General features: G+C 43.5%; 1 protein-coding gene across 1 annotated transcript in view; it reads right to left on the bottom strand.

Moving 5' to 3' along the window:
* Window positions 1-411: 411 nt before the first annotated feature.
* ano1a (anoctamin 1, calcium activated chloride channel a) overlaps window positions 412-15,686 on the bottom strand; it is a 49,483-nt gene continuing 34,208 nt past the window's right edge. Inside the window, exons 14-25 of the mRNA XM_068576172.1 lie at window positions 15,068-15,139; window positions 13,782-13,856; window positions 12,511-12,712; window positions 12,017-12,128; window positions 11,816-11,873; window positions 10,782-10,882; window positions 10,106-10,236; window positions 7,714-7,866; window positions 6,769-6,821; window positions 6,379-6,563; window positions 5,666-5,771; window positions 412-4,353 (exon numbers count right to left, since the gene is read on the bottom strand). Coding sequence (XP_068432273.1) covers window positions 4,060-4,353; window positions 5,666-5,771; window positions 6,379-6,563; window positions 6,769-6,821; window positions 7,714-7,866; window positions 10,106-10,236; window positions 10,782-10,882; window positions 11,816-11,873; window positions 12,017-12,128; window positions 12,511-12,712; window positions 13,782-13,856; window positions 15,068-15,139 — 1,542 coding nt within the window. The 3' untranslated portion in view covers window positions 412-4,059. The remainder of the gene's footprint in view (window positions 4,354-5,665; window positions 5,772-6,378; window positions 6,564-6,768; window positions 6,822-7,713; window positions 7,867-10,105; window positions 10,237-10,781; window positions 10,883-11,815; window positions 11,874-12,016; window positions 12,129-12,510; window positions 12,713-13,781; window positions 13,857-15,067; window positions 15,140-15,686) is intronic.

The raw sequence follows: 15,686 nt of genomic DNA, 5'->3' as shown, positions 1-15,686 counted from the left end.
GTGTGTATTCAATGAGAAATGATATGTGACCTTGGTACGAGACAAAAGTCAAAAGGGTGATAATCCAAATAGACATGTTCATGTTTACCGTGTTGATGCTCTTTTGTGTGTGTGTGTGTGTGTGTGTGTGTGTGTGTGTGTGTGTGTGTGTGTGTGTGTGTGTGTGTGTGTGTGTGTAATTATTCACCGGCGTCACATACCTTTCAGTCAAACCTGAGTTACACGAGCCACTCATTTTGAGTTCTCTGTTCTCTGGAAACTTTACTGACAGTGCAGTTGGGCGCGTGTTGTTGGTCAATATAATGAAAGACTCACCTGAGTGGAAACTCTACTCGGTGGAAATGAATTAGCAATCAATCAAAGTACCAAAAGCCAAATGGAAAGGCAGGGATGTCCAAGAAATAGATGCACTCCAGGTAGTTCTCTCATTTATTTGCAGTTAGTTTAAACAAAGAACGGAGAAAAAAAAAGACTCAAAATATCCGACACAGACAAATTGGTTATACATGCATATACACTCACACATGACATGTGCTTCGACATATGTTATAATAGATATTAGGCACGTCACAACTTGTAGTGTTTTTATTGATGCTGTAAATACAACATGGCAACAGGATGCAGGATGACGTCGGGCCGAGGGGTCTGCACACGTGACATCGGGTCGCAAAGAGAGTCGGGGGACAAAAACAACATGGCCGCCCATCTATCACTGAGTTTCACCGCTAACGTACACATGGAGTATTGTGTTTGGTCAAAAGGGAAATGAAGGAATACACTCGTGTTTGCAGCCTGGCTTCCTTCCAGAGACAGTGAGACAAGTTCATGTTGATGTTTTCGAGCACATTAAATAATAAAGTGACGGCGTTGTGAACGTCTTTACGTAACTGGTCCCTTGTGGGCTGATGGAAACCCTTTCAACACGTTAGATGCACTTAGAAATGCATTAGCCATGAAATTAGAAAAAAACAACAACATATAAAACATTTTTTGACCTTACAGTGATTATACATCTCTGCAATTAAAATAAGAATAATACATTCTACCAGTCTGGTTCAGGGGTAGTCTGGGGTCGGTTCATATATGTACAGCAGGGGGCAGCATTGGACACGTGACTCCACCGTTCAGTCCTCAAAGTGTTATCCAGTCACTCCCACATGTATATGTGTGTGTGTTTTTTTGGCAGCTCGATATAAATACAAAACAAATATTATTCAGTCTTTTGTGCTTGAAGAGTTATATAGTTGCAGTTTGAGGGGGAAAATGCTGAATGACAACTGCGTTGCCTGTCCTGGTGAGACGAGCCAGAGGACGATGTAAGGCAGGGTGAGACAGGCTGCTTAGTGTCACGGTGCTGCTGCCCATGAGCAAGACACCGGTGCTGCATTAACCCCCCTAAGTCATCAAAAAAGCTGAAAATGTGAAGCTTTACGATTCCTCGATCCCATTCGTCCCAAGATGCAATAGTTTCCCGACGGCGCTCGCTGCATGCTGGTACTTGTGCCGCTAAACCCTCATGAATACAGCTGAGTATCTCGACGATATGCAAAGGTGTGAGTGGCTTTTGTATTTTTTTTTTAAGAAATTAAAATAAAAAATAAACATTTCCTTGTCATCTTCGGAGCTCTTTAAAGCTGCGACATTTCCCGCCGGTGGTTCAAAAGTGTCCGATGAAGAATAACTTCAGCAAACTGCTCCGATCTGCAGAGGATCCAAAAATCAAGTGAGCCGGGAAAAAAAAAGAAAAAAAAAAAGACACAAATATTTTTTACAGACTTTGATCGCAGGTATTTAAACATGCGTTGATGTTTTACGTGACCACTAGGGGGCAGCAGACGCAAGCTGAAAGTGCAACACTGACACATCGTCACTTTTTTGTTGTTGTAAATTTGGTATTTTCAACCGATTGGCCCATGCTCTTGTGTCTACGCGACGAACAGGAACAACAGTTTGTGAAATTGTTCTGGTATTGAGTGAGAACGCTGCAGCTGGCGTCTCCTCACGCCGATGTACGCGGGTGCTCGTCTTTGCCACCGACAGGCTCAGATTTTTATTATAAGTATCTGACGACATTATGGAAAGACCCCACAGAGAAAAACAAGAAAAAAACACCCTTTTCTTCCTTGTCTCGCTCGAGGAGAAGTCTCGTTCTGAAATCACGCGAGAGAAACGCGACTGAAAGTTCGATGCATTGGAACACAGAAAGCATCGCCGAGTGTTCGCTCAAAGATTTCCAACGTCGCAGTGTTCCACTTTGTGGACGTCAGAACGAGACTTCTCCTTGAGCGAGACTTGTTCAGACACAACAACGTTAAAGGAAAAGGTTTTATTTATCCGTGACGTTCTTCCTGTGATGTTTTCAGACATTCTGAGCCGCTCGGTGGCGAAGACGAGCTCTCGCGTTGACGTTGAAGAGTTGCCCTGAGCGCGTTGTCGCAACTCCTTCAAGACTGGACCCATCTGGTTGTCCTCATCCGTCACAATGAGATTGGGAACACAGGGTCCAGGTTGAACAACACCAGTAAGTCGATGAGCCGAACTTGCACTTGTGTTGGATGTGTAAATAATTGTTTGCAAGTTATATGGCGACAATACAAACACGACCGTTCAAAAGTTTGGGGTTGCCCAGACAAATTTTCAGTTTCTTCGCAATTTCTCGCATGGAATATCCTTCACTTCGAAGAACAAGAACAGACTGGAGAGTTTTACATGAAAGTTTTCTTCTTCTGGCCGTTTTGAGAGCTTAATGAACCTACAAATGTGAAGCTTCAGATACTCAACCAGCTCAAAAGAAGAACAGTTTTATAGCTTCTCTCACCAGCAGGACTGTTTTCAGCTGTGTGACATCACTGCACAGGTGTTTTCAAGGGTTTTCTACTCATGCATTAGTCTTCTAAGGCGATAAGCAAACACAATGTACCATCAGAACACTGACTGCTGCTGGAAATGGATATTTTTAATTAAAAAAACAGACGTTTTCACCTACAATAGTCTTTTACCACATAAACAATGTACAGAGTGTATTTCTGATTCATTTAATATTATCTTCATTGAAAAAAATCAGTATTTTTCTGTGAAAAATAAGAACATTTCCAAGCCACCTCAAACTTTTGAACGGTAGTGTAAGTGTTGTGTTTTTCAGCTTGTTCTGCCGCCCACGACGCGGCAATGAAATAAATAAATATAAATCCTTAAGTACAGCTTTAACAAAGAGATGGAGGGAGACATTGCTTTGTGTTTGTGCTGTAAATCTCGCCAATTGCAACTTTAAGACTTCCAGTTCATTGGAATGGATCATAATGTGACTTGTGCTTTCAGGAGTAGATGCCACTGAGCACTGTTAGGCAGTTTGTTCACACTCACAAATGTAACAGCGAGCCAAGTGGCGCTCGTGAACAAGACAATAGTACAAATCAACGGGCCGCTCGACCCAGCAGGTCTTCCAGATAAGATCCCTGTCGTTCGGCGACCGCGTTGCGTATTTAAAAAAAGTACATCGACAAATTCCTGCGTTTCTATATCACTGTGCAAAAGAAAAAGAAGAAGAAGAAGAAAAGGCTTCTGAGCTTTTGTGGCAAGAGAGATTGTCCTCCTCTCTTGTCGTGTCCGGTATCAGGAGGAAAGTCTCCTCGGCGGGACCGTTTGGACGGAATCTTCACTACGGAAGATGCATTTGAGTCCCGTGGGAGAGGACCAGGTTTAATAAAGATTATACTATTCAATATTAGGTTGCAGGTGGCGTTTGGCGACGTTTCCTCAGACATCCTGAACGATGACATTGACAAGTGATTTCCCCAGAGTCGGGTGAAACTAATGGCTTGTTCCCCTCAAAAACAGTAAATCCAATAAATAACGCGCGGTGATCATCTTACACCTTAGTACAGCCGCCGGATTGTTAAAGTAATGTTTGACGATGTCTTGCCTAACATGGAGGGAGGTTTAATATGAATGGATTCTAACGCAAACACGTCAACGTTTCAGTTAACGTGCCGATTATTAAGAACTGAGCGTGCGCTGATGGACAGCCGCCTGAACCTTCAAGCAGCCGCGTAGCTTGTGTTATATATTGTACACGGGCGCCGCGTTGGCCTCTCGCTCTTTGCGCTTGTTGTCCCAGACCACGGCGTGCGTGGCGGGCCGCGAGCGAGGCTGCGCCGGGCTCTGATTGGCCGACGAGGGGGAGGTCTTGTTGTCCTGGTTGTGGTTGTCGCGCGCCGCGAGCCTCTTGCCCTGCTCCTCCTTCATGAAGAGCTCCACCATGAGGATCTTCTCCTTGTGGATCTGGAGGCTGATGTCCTTGGGGATGTCCGGGATCAGCCAGTCCACAAAGTCGCTCATCAGCATCACCACGTTCTGCGCAGGAGACAGAAAACAGGTTGGAGCACCTCCCGAGGGAACCGGTTCTCTATTCTAGTAGCAGCAAACTCAACAAGCTGGCGCTCAGAAACTAATGGTCACACCAGGCCGAGTGCGCTCTGAAGCTCCTGAGAGTGCTGAAGTGATCGTTGTTCCATGTTTTATACATGTTTCATACATGTTTTATACATGTTGCCTTCGGAAGAGGAGGATGTGTTGTTTTGTGTCTTAGACTCACAGGATTCATTATTGATTTGCACGTTTTAAGATTCACATTGAAAGGACTGGATGTGATAACAAAGCTACCCGAGCTATCCCAGTTAAAACTGAAACTAGTCAAGCGTGATATATACTGTATATATATATATATATATATATATATATATATATATATATATATATATATATATATATATATATATATACTGAAAGTCATGAATCAGTGAAAAACAAAGATATAGTTACATTTTTACTACTTTTGTGAAAATGAACGGGTTAACTTCTGACTGACATATTAAAGGACAGTTATGTTAAATATTTATTTTTAAAATCTCTCATGATTATGGCTTTGAATGCCATAGTTTCATGATTATAAGGTCGCAAATCCTCATTTTGATTAAATAAAATCTCTGAAATTACAAAATCCTAATTTATAAAAAAAAAAAGAAAATCAAATAGTGGAGACCACACAGGAGAGTAAAAATGTGTAAAAACAACTTGTCAGTGCTCTGTGTTGGACAAAATTATGGGATGGTGACACTGATCGATCAGTCGAGCTCTAATTTAAACAGATATATCGTAATCTTTTACTCTCAGTCATGAGATACATTATTGCATTTAATTATGATAAATCAAATGATTTCTTTTCAGTAGCTCAGTACAAAAATCGACAAAAAGCCAGAGATGAAGGTCCAAAGAGGACAGAGCAGATGGTGAAAAACGTTCGCCAGGAACAAAAGAAGCCATGTGGCTCCTTTTAGATGGAGCACCATCTCTAAAGCAGCAGCAGACTAACAGCAAACAGGACCGGTGGAAGTTTTATTTTCAAGGTGAACAGCTTGTTGTCTTGTTTGTAAATCAATCACGCTGGGGAAATGCACGGCGGAGAAGCAGGCGGCATGTTTCTCTTCATCGCATGCAACTCCGCAGGGCCTCGCGATTCACTCGGAGCCCATTCGTTCTTTCAATATACATGAGTTGTTTGCTCGTTTGTTTGCTTTTCCCGCATGAAATATGAATACCGAAAGTGAGCAACGCGCGAGTGAGGGAAAGCATGTCGAGGCGTTAATATCCACGCGTTGTTCCAAACCTGAAAGACGACGACGAAGGCGAGGCGGGCGGCCAGGACGGCCCAGAACTCCTTGGACAGTTCATAAGGTGTGTTGGACAAGGGGAGCTCTCTGTAGTCCTTGTACCTGCAGACGGAGAGACGCGTTTCAGAAGGTTTCATTCACCAATAACACAAAAGGTCAAGTAGACATGATGAGTTGTGAGTAAGTCAATGTGTGCTGAAGTTATAAACTGTTTGACAATCAATTTTGTTGTTTTTTGTTGCATGTTTTTGTCTGGTGTAAGCAACATACATTTGGTTTCCTGTTTTGCTGTAAGGTGCTTTTATTTTGAAGGAGAAAAATGATAAAAGAGGTGCTCTGTTGGAAGGATGTGAGCTGCTCTCTCTTGGTTGTTGAATGAGAGATGGTTAAAAGATTTAACAGCAAGTTTGGCTCCTGAAAAAAAATGCGTATAAGTTATAAGAAAGCGTCTGAGTTTGGTAACTTTTGGGAGATATTTTTCTCATGAATTTGTAAAAGATTGTGACACTGAAGAGGCGTTGAAAGTGTGAGGAACATAACTTTGTTGTATTGTGAGGAATGTGTGCCTTACTTTGTGCATTTTTCATGTATTTTCTTTCATGTATGTTATATTTGGGGTGAGACTGTGGATTTTCTACCTGCGCCTTCAGTCAGAGTCGATCAGCCGTTCAGACGCGGCACATTTGTCCCTTTTTAAGTGAAACCTCACCTGCAGATCTCCACCTTGTAGCCCAGGTGCATCGGCTGCAGAGGGTCGGTGCCCGGCTGGAAGTCGCTGACGTTGAAGTAAGACAGAGTGTGGTTGACGAAGCCGTGCATGGTGCCGTCCAGGCTGTACATGTACTGGTAGACCAGCCGCGGGATGAAGTCCGAGGTGAAGGAGATGACGAAGGCCTAGGGGATGAAGAAGGGCTCGTCAGCTCACTGTCATGACATCACAACAGTAATGGACCTGTACTGTAACGCTTTCCACACATCGCAGGCACAGCTACGGGAGCAATTTGGCATTAAGCGTCTTGCCCAAGGACACATCGACACGGGCTAGCGGATAGCGGAGCCGGGGATCGGGCCGCCGATCCCGTACGGACGCCAGACTTACATTGACGATGACGGCGACCTTGCTGAGGCCTCGCAGGAGGTTGTACCAGATGCCTGCAGGAAGACGGAGAGCAACTGTCAGCTTCAACGCGTCTATGTAGAGTCAGTGAGTAGCAGCTACCACCAGATGGCGCAAGCACAGAGAGGGAAAGACTTCCCTGTGTGTCGTAGGAACTTTACCTTTTGACTGTTCGGTGCTCTAACTATGAACCGCTCTCAGATATTAGTGTTGAACGAGCCTCCTTCAGGGATGTATCTTCCTTTTCAACCTTTAAATAAACTTGTATCAACCGTTTCTGCATGAATGGATCTTCGTTTGCCAATTTTAACATCGACTTTCTTTTGCTCCAATAGATTTAGCTTGATCAATTATTGTTTCTGTGCCCTACAAATAAATAAAACAAATTAGTATTATGACACATAGGAGACATATCATGTTCTTTTCCAGGTTGTATTTGTTTTTTTTTACATGCTTCAAAAAATGTAAATTAAATAAAACTTGCTCATCCTGTCTGAATATATCTGTATTCACTTTTTCTCTAAAAGGCTTCGGTTTCAATATAATTTCATTGCTAAGCAATGGCGTGGGTCTATTTTTACTTCCTGTGAGCTGCAACCAAGGCATGCATCAATATATATTCCTTGACTGCAACCAGAAAAGAAGAAAAAAACTGGTTGTGCCGAGTTTAAAGGCTCAGGTTCTGACTACGAGTTACATGTTTTTATACTTTCACAGAGTTTATGTAGCACTTGGACCTGTTTTACAATAAATAAAGTAAAATGATATTTTAGCACCTTCCGTTGAAGAATAGATTAACACAGAGGGAGGTGAAGTTTATCAATATTACCCGACGTATACGCTTCGTACCCTCTTCGATTTTTTTACCCTGAAAAAGGCGGTGTCACTAAAAACATCTAACTTCAGTCGCGGTTGGTTGACTCTCACCAATGTCTTTGGCTTTGGCTGCAATCGGCCGTCGCAGCTCCATGACGAACTTCTTGGCGTCGAGGCGAATCTCGATGATGTTATTCAGAAGAGCGAAGAGCGGAGCCAGAGGGAAGGACGCCACGAAGAGAGTCACCATCCCGAACTGGATGACTGCAGATACAGACAAGGAGGAGAAATTAGCAGAAATTAGCGGACACTTTGTAATTATTTCTTCAAAAAGGGGAGACTGCTTGAAGTTTTTCTGTCTCAAACATTTGGACAAAGTAGCTGCTGATGAGATTTGTTCAGAGTTGGCGCTCTAAGAGCTGCAGCAACGACGGAAATCTCCGTTAAATTAACCCGTTGAAAACTGTGGAATAAATGTTGTCTCCAGACCTGCTTTGTCCCTGTGTTTGAGTCGTTGTAGGGACCCCAAATTAATTCCAATACTTGTGTTTATTGTATGTATTTGTTCAGCAAAGTCTTGGGAAAAAAATGTACCTGTGCAAAAAAATCACTTTTAAAAGATATTTTGGTCATAACTATGAACATCCAGCATGATATGAGCCAGATTCCCCAAAAATGCCTCCTGGATCGTCAATAAGACACCTTTTTGGAAAGATTAGGACCTAAAGAATCAGAATCTGCAACAAAAATCACAATAAAACAAAGCATTGGCCTGTTAGGAAGGAGTTTCAGTCAAGAAACTGCTAAGTTCGGTTCAAAAATGGAAAAATTACGTATTTTATGCCAAAAGATTGTCTGAATGGGGCATGCTGGGACTTAAAATTGGCGCAAGAGGATTTCCAAAAGGTTAAAGCTTCCTTTGTTACTCTTCGGTCACTCGGGAGCAGAAGAACACACAAAATATGACATCTGACATTGTATCACCCTTAAAAGCTGTTATGGCTAACATGTTAGCAAGCAGTTGCATATTCACCCTATTTGTTGTAAAGCTAACAAAGCGCACAGCTAACGCAGCTAAACTCACAAGCAGGACCGACAGATTCTGTTCAGAGGAAGCGAGAAACAGTCAACAAGAGGCGTTATGTCATTCACTTGAGTGTCTGTGCTTCCCTACACACTCTACATCTTGCGTAACGCAGGGTGAAATGTGTAGATCGTGTGCACTGAAACTTGTAGTGAAAAACAATTTGTGAGTCGCAGCAGTTGGGTTTACACTGGACGGCCATCAGAGACACTTTACGCTCTGCCGGTCGCGGCTAAACATGGAATGTAGCACTTCCTCTGAAACGATAAATATTGAACAAGGACACGAAGAAGTGAGAGTACTGAGCTTCAAGTAGCTTTAATCATCTCTGTCAGTCGCATTGTTATCAGCTGCGCCAGCCTCTATTATCTCCATCCCTCCTGGGATGCACTGCCAAACAATATAGATCCAAAAAGAGCAATTACACGACCGCAAGACAGCCGCTTTCATCTGCTTATCTTCATTAAACGCTCACGCGCTCAGTCACGGACAGAAATCTCTGTTGCGCATGAAGCGCGACCCATCCAAGTTCCCCCATCACTGTTTGACAGATTGTGTGAAATGTTCTTGTTCTTTCTCATTAAACCCAAAGGGGAACCACAGAGTACCTCAACATGGACAGGCGTGAAGCCGGAGCAAACACTGAGGAACGACTGACCGTGTTTGTTGTAACTTGGTACATAGAAGGCGACAATTTAAGTGATTGTTTCAAAGAGCCTGCAGCCATTTTGCTCGTTAGGTTTGACCTCAGCAGGACAAGCTCCCAGAGGGATGGAGTGTTAAAAAGGCGGATATTCCCACAGGCATTTCTCAGGGGGGAAAACCCTCTGACAGAAGAGAGGAGGATGAGGATTATTCGCTGTTAGGGGACATGCAGCAATGCATTACTGAGGAGGAAGAGCAGCATCAACGAGGATAAACCTACAACCCCCCACAGATGTTTAGGCTCACATGTTAAAGTACAACCAGTTAGGGGGTGGAAGGTTCTGGTAGTCCTCTAAATTTAAACCGCCAAAGGAAACCCTTTGAATATAAATGGGCCCTTGGGAGAACCCCTGTGGTGGGTTCTAGATGAAACCCTTGGACATGAAAGGGTTCTCGGTACACCTGAGTGTCAGGTTGGGTTCTTATGACCGACCTTCGAAGGTGGAAAGGTTCTGGGTAGAACATCTAGAGATGCTCCTGGGTGGAACCATTACACAATAGGGTTCTTTGGAGAACCTCTCGAAGGGTGGAACCTTGATAAAGGTTCTGCCAGGAACCAAAACCTCCTCTGAAGACAAGCCAAAGAACCCCATTAGGTTCTACTGTGTATAGATCTTCTACGGTTTAGCACCCTTATTTCTACAAGTGGAAAGCCAAAGAAATCTGCAGCGAGTCTCGTGTGCTTGTGTGTTTGTTCCTCGTGTGTGGACTCACTCATCTCCATGTACTCGGGGCTGAGGCCCGTGAAGGGACCCAGGATGTGGTCTTTCTCGTGGCGCTGCAGCGATTTGTTCACCTCCTCCTCCATGGCCGACTTTCGCCTCCGGAGAAGTTTCTTCAGCTTCCTGTACGGACCAGAAGCCAATCATTCAGACTCAGAGAGGTATTTCTTATTGATGGGAATGGGGACAAACAACAGGAACACCTCAATGCAGTACGATTAATTTTGTGAAATCTGTGGTATTTGTGATATTCTCCATCGTGAAACATGCCAACTGGGTTATTGGTACGCTAATTTGATTATCTGACATTGTTGGACTCATGTTAGTGCAATAAATTTAATCCGTGACACAGTTTTGAACTGTGATGAAGAGTTGGAACCAAACACACAGCACATTACACGTACAAGCCTCCATTACAGTGTACTGTGTGAACAGAGCACGACAGAGAACATTGCAGTACAGTTGTCAGACTTCGGCAAGGTGTTGTCGAGTTCCCAGGTAAGTGTGTCTGCATACCAGACAGGCGTTTCAATGAATCATCGCCGGCGCAAGTACGACTGAGTGGGTGTGCATAATTTGCTCTGTGGCTTGCCGAACCCACGTACTGTTGTGTGTGTCATGGGAGGGTGTGCGCGTTTGAGCATGTGGGGTGTACGTTCTGCACTCACGGTATGCCGATCTCAAACAGGTTGTTCTGGATGAGCTGCTTGCCGAGCATAGTGATGCACAACTGGATGCACAGCTCCATGAGGCAGCCGGCATGGGCACACTGGAGGGAGAGGAAGTGAACAGGTGTCGGAAAGGGAAGTCAAGCGTGAGGCGCGAGGGAGGGAGGGAGGGAGGGATTTTGAGGAGTTGATGGTGAGGAGTGAAAAGTAAGCAGGCAAGAGAAACTGCCCGGATCAGACCGGCTATCTGATCTCTTAAAAGCCAAGTGTAAATGTATCCAAGAAGCATTCAAGGCATATTAAAATCTGATTGTCCGAGCCGCCTTATCCACTCACTGTCTGAGCATCTGAATACACAGACGGCCTCCTCTGTCCTCGTGATAACAGCGGCTGAAACGGGCCGTTTGCTTTCTGTCATTACGTCGACGAGGAAAAACACACTCCCGCTATTTCTACCCGTACATCTGATCCCCGATCAGCTCAACCACTGAATGATCTGCGTGGGTGAGAGAGCAACATGTGAGCCCATCTATGCAAAGGTTTAGATGACGTGTCTGGTGACGTTCTGTTTTGCGTATCCTTGATTATTCTCATGCACAGCAGACACCAAACCAAATGTGTCATCATCAATGTGTGAATATTGTGTGTGTTTCAAAGCCTGATAGGTCTTCTTCCGCTGAGCCGTTGTTGTCCAAAAACGATTAAAAACACATAAATGAGCCACAGTGTTGCAATGGGTGACATGTTGCTTCATTACCATGAACACACACGCTGTAGTTTATTCCACAAACACCGTCCTGCTGCCACAAAGACTGACCAATGTGGATTAATCCGCTGCTGAAAGTAGTCCCCAATGATGACTCTATTTCCTCTCATTTGAGTAACGTCTGTTTCAAACTGCAATAATCAGCTTTATGGCTTCAGTAGGAACCAATGGGCTTGAGCTTGAGAGCCACATAAAAACGATTAAGATAAGGTGTAAGTCACACTGTATAAGTCAAGGAATAAGTCACAGTGTGCTCAGTGTTCATTACCTCTTCCATTCGGTACGATCCAACGACATACAGGTAGTTTCCGGGCCGCCCAACAAGCCTGTGAATCAAACACAATCACGCACACGAGATAAGTAAAGCTGCTAGCATACTGTAGTGTTTTGGGAAAAAAAAGTGTCTGAGACAATTTTTGAACACAAAAATGCCCCAAAACACAAGAACATAGAGAAGTCACGGCTTTACCTGCCCCTGAAAAAGGCCAAATAAACGATGGGTGTGAATGCGTTGACGAACTTCAGGACAAAGGTTTTGAAGATGAGGCGCTCTTCGTAGCTCTTGTCTGTCTTTGGAACCTCTGAAAACGAGACAACATGTGGCTTAAATATCTCAGATACACACGAACACATCCAGTGGATGGATATTATTGTAAAAACCCAGTTGCATCTCTTAATAAACCGGGTCATTGACGGTGTTTTACTTTTCTAGATGTCTAGCCAAATGCTTTTGCCACTAAAGTTATCCCACGAAATGCCGAAAATGTTGCATCTCCTCCTCCTCATTGGACAATCTGGAAACATTTTATTTTTTTTACATTGGTGTCTAGTGTGAAAAGTCTGGTGCTTTCAGGGTGCTCAACGTTGCCCTGGTTCTTTGGAGACTTGGGGGTAAGAACAGGTTAAAAAAGTTTGTTCTCAGTGTTTGTGAGCCGGACTCAAACATTTGAAAATGGGCCTCACCCAGTGTGTTGAGCCAGCGCGCGATGGCGGCGTAGATTTCATCCATGATGATGATGACGATGAGGTTGATGATGGCGGCGGTGGTCTTGACCGTGGCTCTGATGTTGGACCTCGCTGAAGGGTAGGAGCTCATGTGCAGCGCCGCCTTGATGCTAATCCGGTACAGGATGACCCCGAAGACGATGGCAAACGTCACGAGGATCTAAAAAGCGAGGAGGAGGAAGAGGAGGAGGAGGAAGAGGAGGAGGAGGAAGAGGAGCAGGAGGAGAACGAGAAGATCACCTCACAATCTGCTGAGATTGACAAAACGATCAACGTGAGGAAGAACTTCCTATTTTGATATGTCAGTTATATATTATAGATAAATAGTTATTATAATGTTTCTGAAAAAACTGTCATTTCTACTTCCTTTAATTGGATCTGACCCATCATGAGCACAAGAGGTTGTTGCTGCGTTGTCATTGTTATTTTTGAAACATGTCAATGTAAAACTGCTGTATTTGGATGTATTGAACACCATATATAATATGCAAATTAAATATATTGTTGGTTACATGAGAAAATTCAAATGTCACAGATGTGCAAATGTGCCCCAAGGAAAATATTGGAGTCCTCGTCTGAATGTTCTTTGTACTAAACCCTCTCTGACTTTGTTCTGCTTCACTTTATCAAAGTCAACCTTTGCAGAGAAAATGTTCACATGTTGAATGTTCACATGTTGAATGTTCCCGTGTTGAATGTTCACGGGTTGTGCTATGGTTTGGGTTAGAGTTGGACTTTACAGCTGCATCATTTCAAACTAGTAATCATCCTGAAAGTCATATTTTTATAGACAGACCTGAAACCTTTTCATTTTTTTCTGACTCATTTTCATTTCCTCTTAACCAGAAACATATAGACTGATATTTACACATCTGAACATAATCTCACATGTGTACTTTTTATCATAACAACATTATTCAAACAGCCCTAGTGGCTGCAGAGACACACACTTTCTAGTTTGATGAGAGGGGCCCAACAATGGGCTGGTTTTCTTGCCCGTCTACTTTTTACACACATCCGAGATGAAAATATCAATATGCATGAAAATTGTCAAGTGATGCAGAGCGCCGAGTAGATAGTAGATCACTCGATAGCTCAAAGAAAACATAAGAGCCCCAACTGTTGAGTTAAGTTAAAAAAAAAGAAGTGTTTAGCTGTAAATGTCATACTTTAGTTAGAAATAGAAACGCTGGAGGAAACAACCCTGCAGGGAGGCCGCTGAGACTCACCATGAAGCTCATCATCACCACGGTGGTCAAGTAAGCTGGCATTCTGTCAGTACAGGTCAGCTTCACCTTCTCGCCCTGAACACACACACACACACACACACACACACACACACACACACACACACACACACACACACACACACAGGTACGTGAGGGACATGAAGAACACAAGAACGTCTGAAACATTAATCGCATCTCCAGCTGTTTGGACCTGTGTGTCATATCTCCCTGTAAGCAGGAGCAGCTCTTAATGCCATGGACACACACACACACACACACACACACACACACACACACACACACACACACACACACACACACACACACACACACACACACACACACACACACACACACACTATGTGGCAGCAGTGGAGCACAGATAATTCTGCCCAGAGCCATCATGTCACATTCAAGCCTACTGAGAACTGGGTCAGAAAGCTCAGGAGTGTGTGTGTGGTGTGTGTGTGTGTGTGTGTGTGTGTGTGTGTGTGTGTGTGTGTGTGTGTGTGTGTGTGTGTGTGTGTGTGTGTATCTGATAAGATGTGACCTTGGTACAAGACAAAAGTCATCAGGATGATAATCCAGACAGACATGCTCATGTTTAACATGTCGCTGCTTGTTTTAAAGCTTGTTTCAGTGCATCAGGATGTAAAAGGCGGATGAACCTAAACGTTATAATCCGCCGATGGACAGTGTGTGTTGTTGTTTAACCGTTGCTGTGTTTGTGCGTATGTATATATTCATCAGAAGCGTTCTGTTTTCTGTTTGTAGTCATTGTCTGATTCTTTAGTTTGTCTCTCTTAACGTCATGTGAATGCAGTGGTTGAACTCCAACTCGTTTTTTTGTGTCTTAAGTTTCTGATCGGACTGTAAACAACGACCAGAAATATCCCCCGTTTTCTCTGCAAGTTCAATACCAAACTGCTCTGAAATAAGTCGAATGAAGCCGACGTCAAAGTGTCCTGAAACTATCGTTCTCTCTTCTGACCCGCAGGGGGCGACTCCATTGTTAGAAGTCTTTTGTTGTGAAGGTTTTGTTCACATTGTTTAACACAACCTTGTCTCAAGTGATTCTGACAGAAAAGAAGACACTTTTTTTGAATCAACGATGGCTCATAGTTCACTAAGTTACAGGAGATATAGACTCAAGAATGAAACTATTCTTTTCACTACATAAAGAAGCCAAAATTCCCTCAGGTAGGACAACCCCAAACCCAGATTACTAATCTCTAAAGGATGACGTTGCTCATCTGACTGTGCAGCAACACTTTAACTGGTTTTACCTTCGGGGTGGCGTGCTCCTGTCTCATCGACTTCTGCATGACCCGGAACTCGTACTCCGCTCGGTTGTGGTCCTGTAAAAACAAAGCAACAGTCAGTTTGCGTGTTACAGTTCCTGCTTACCTCACATGTTCTGAAGCAGCGAGTGCACAAGACAATAAACCGTTAGAAGAATGTTCATTGTGTGTGTTTTTTTTTAGAATGGAAACAAGGTTAAAATGAGCAGCCTGTTTGCGTGAAGCTTTTGCCAAATTGTGTGTTTAAATTAGGGAACAGCCGCCTGTGCAAGAAAAGAGAAAAAAAATGTGCCGACCCAGTCCACAGTAAGCCAAGAGAATGAGAAGGAAACTGTCACAAAAAATACAAAGCCGAGGGGTTAGACGGTCTCTTTTGGCCCAAAGGTCCACGTGTCAAGCGGATGTGCAAAAAGACAGACAAAGTTAAGACACAAAGACCCAAATGCAGAGAGAAGCTGCCTGTAGACAAAACAATGAAGCAAAATCTTGACTTCTTCTAGATTGTGGACTGTTCAAAGTTATATTCAATAGCAATAATAACCGTTCTGTCTTCATCATTATTGCTGCGTTACTTCTAGCAAAAAGCAACAAAAAAAACATTCTG

The sequence above is a fragment of the Clinocottus analis genome, unplaced genomic scaffold, assembly GCF_023055335.1.
Source record: "Clinocottus analis isolate CAN_PGR_092001 unplaced genomic scaffold, fCliAna1.0.p SCAF_1, whole genome shotgun sequence".
NCBI classification, from domain to species: domain Eukaryota; kingdom Metazoa; phylum Chordata; class Actinopteri; order Perciformes; family Cottidae; genus Clinocottus; species Clinocottus analis.
The sequence above is the reverse complement of the archived record's forward strand: the minus strand, read 5'-3'. Positions and strand labels throughout refer to the sequence as shown.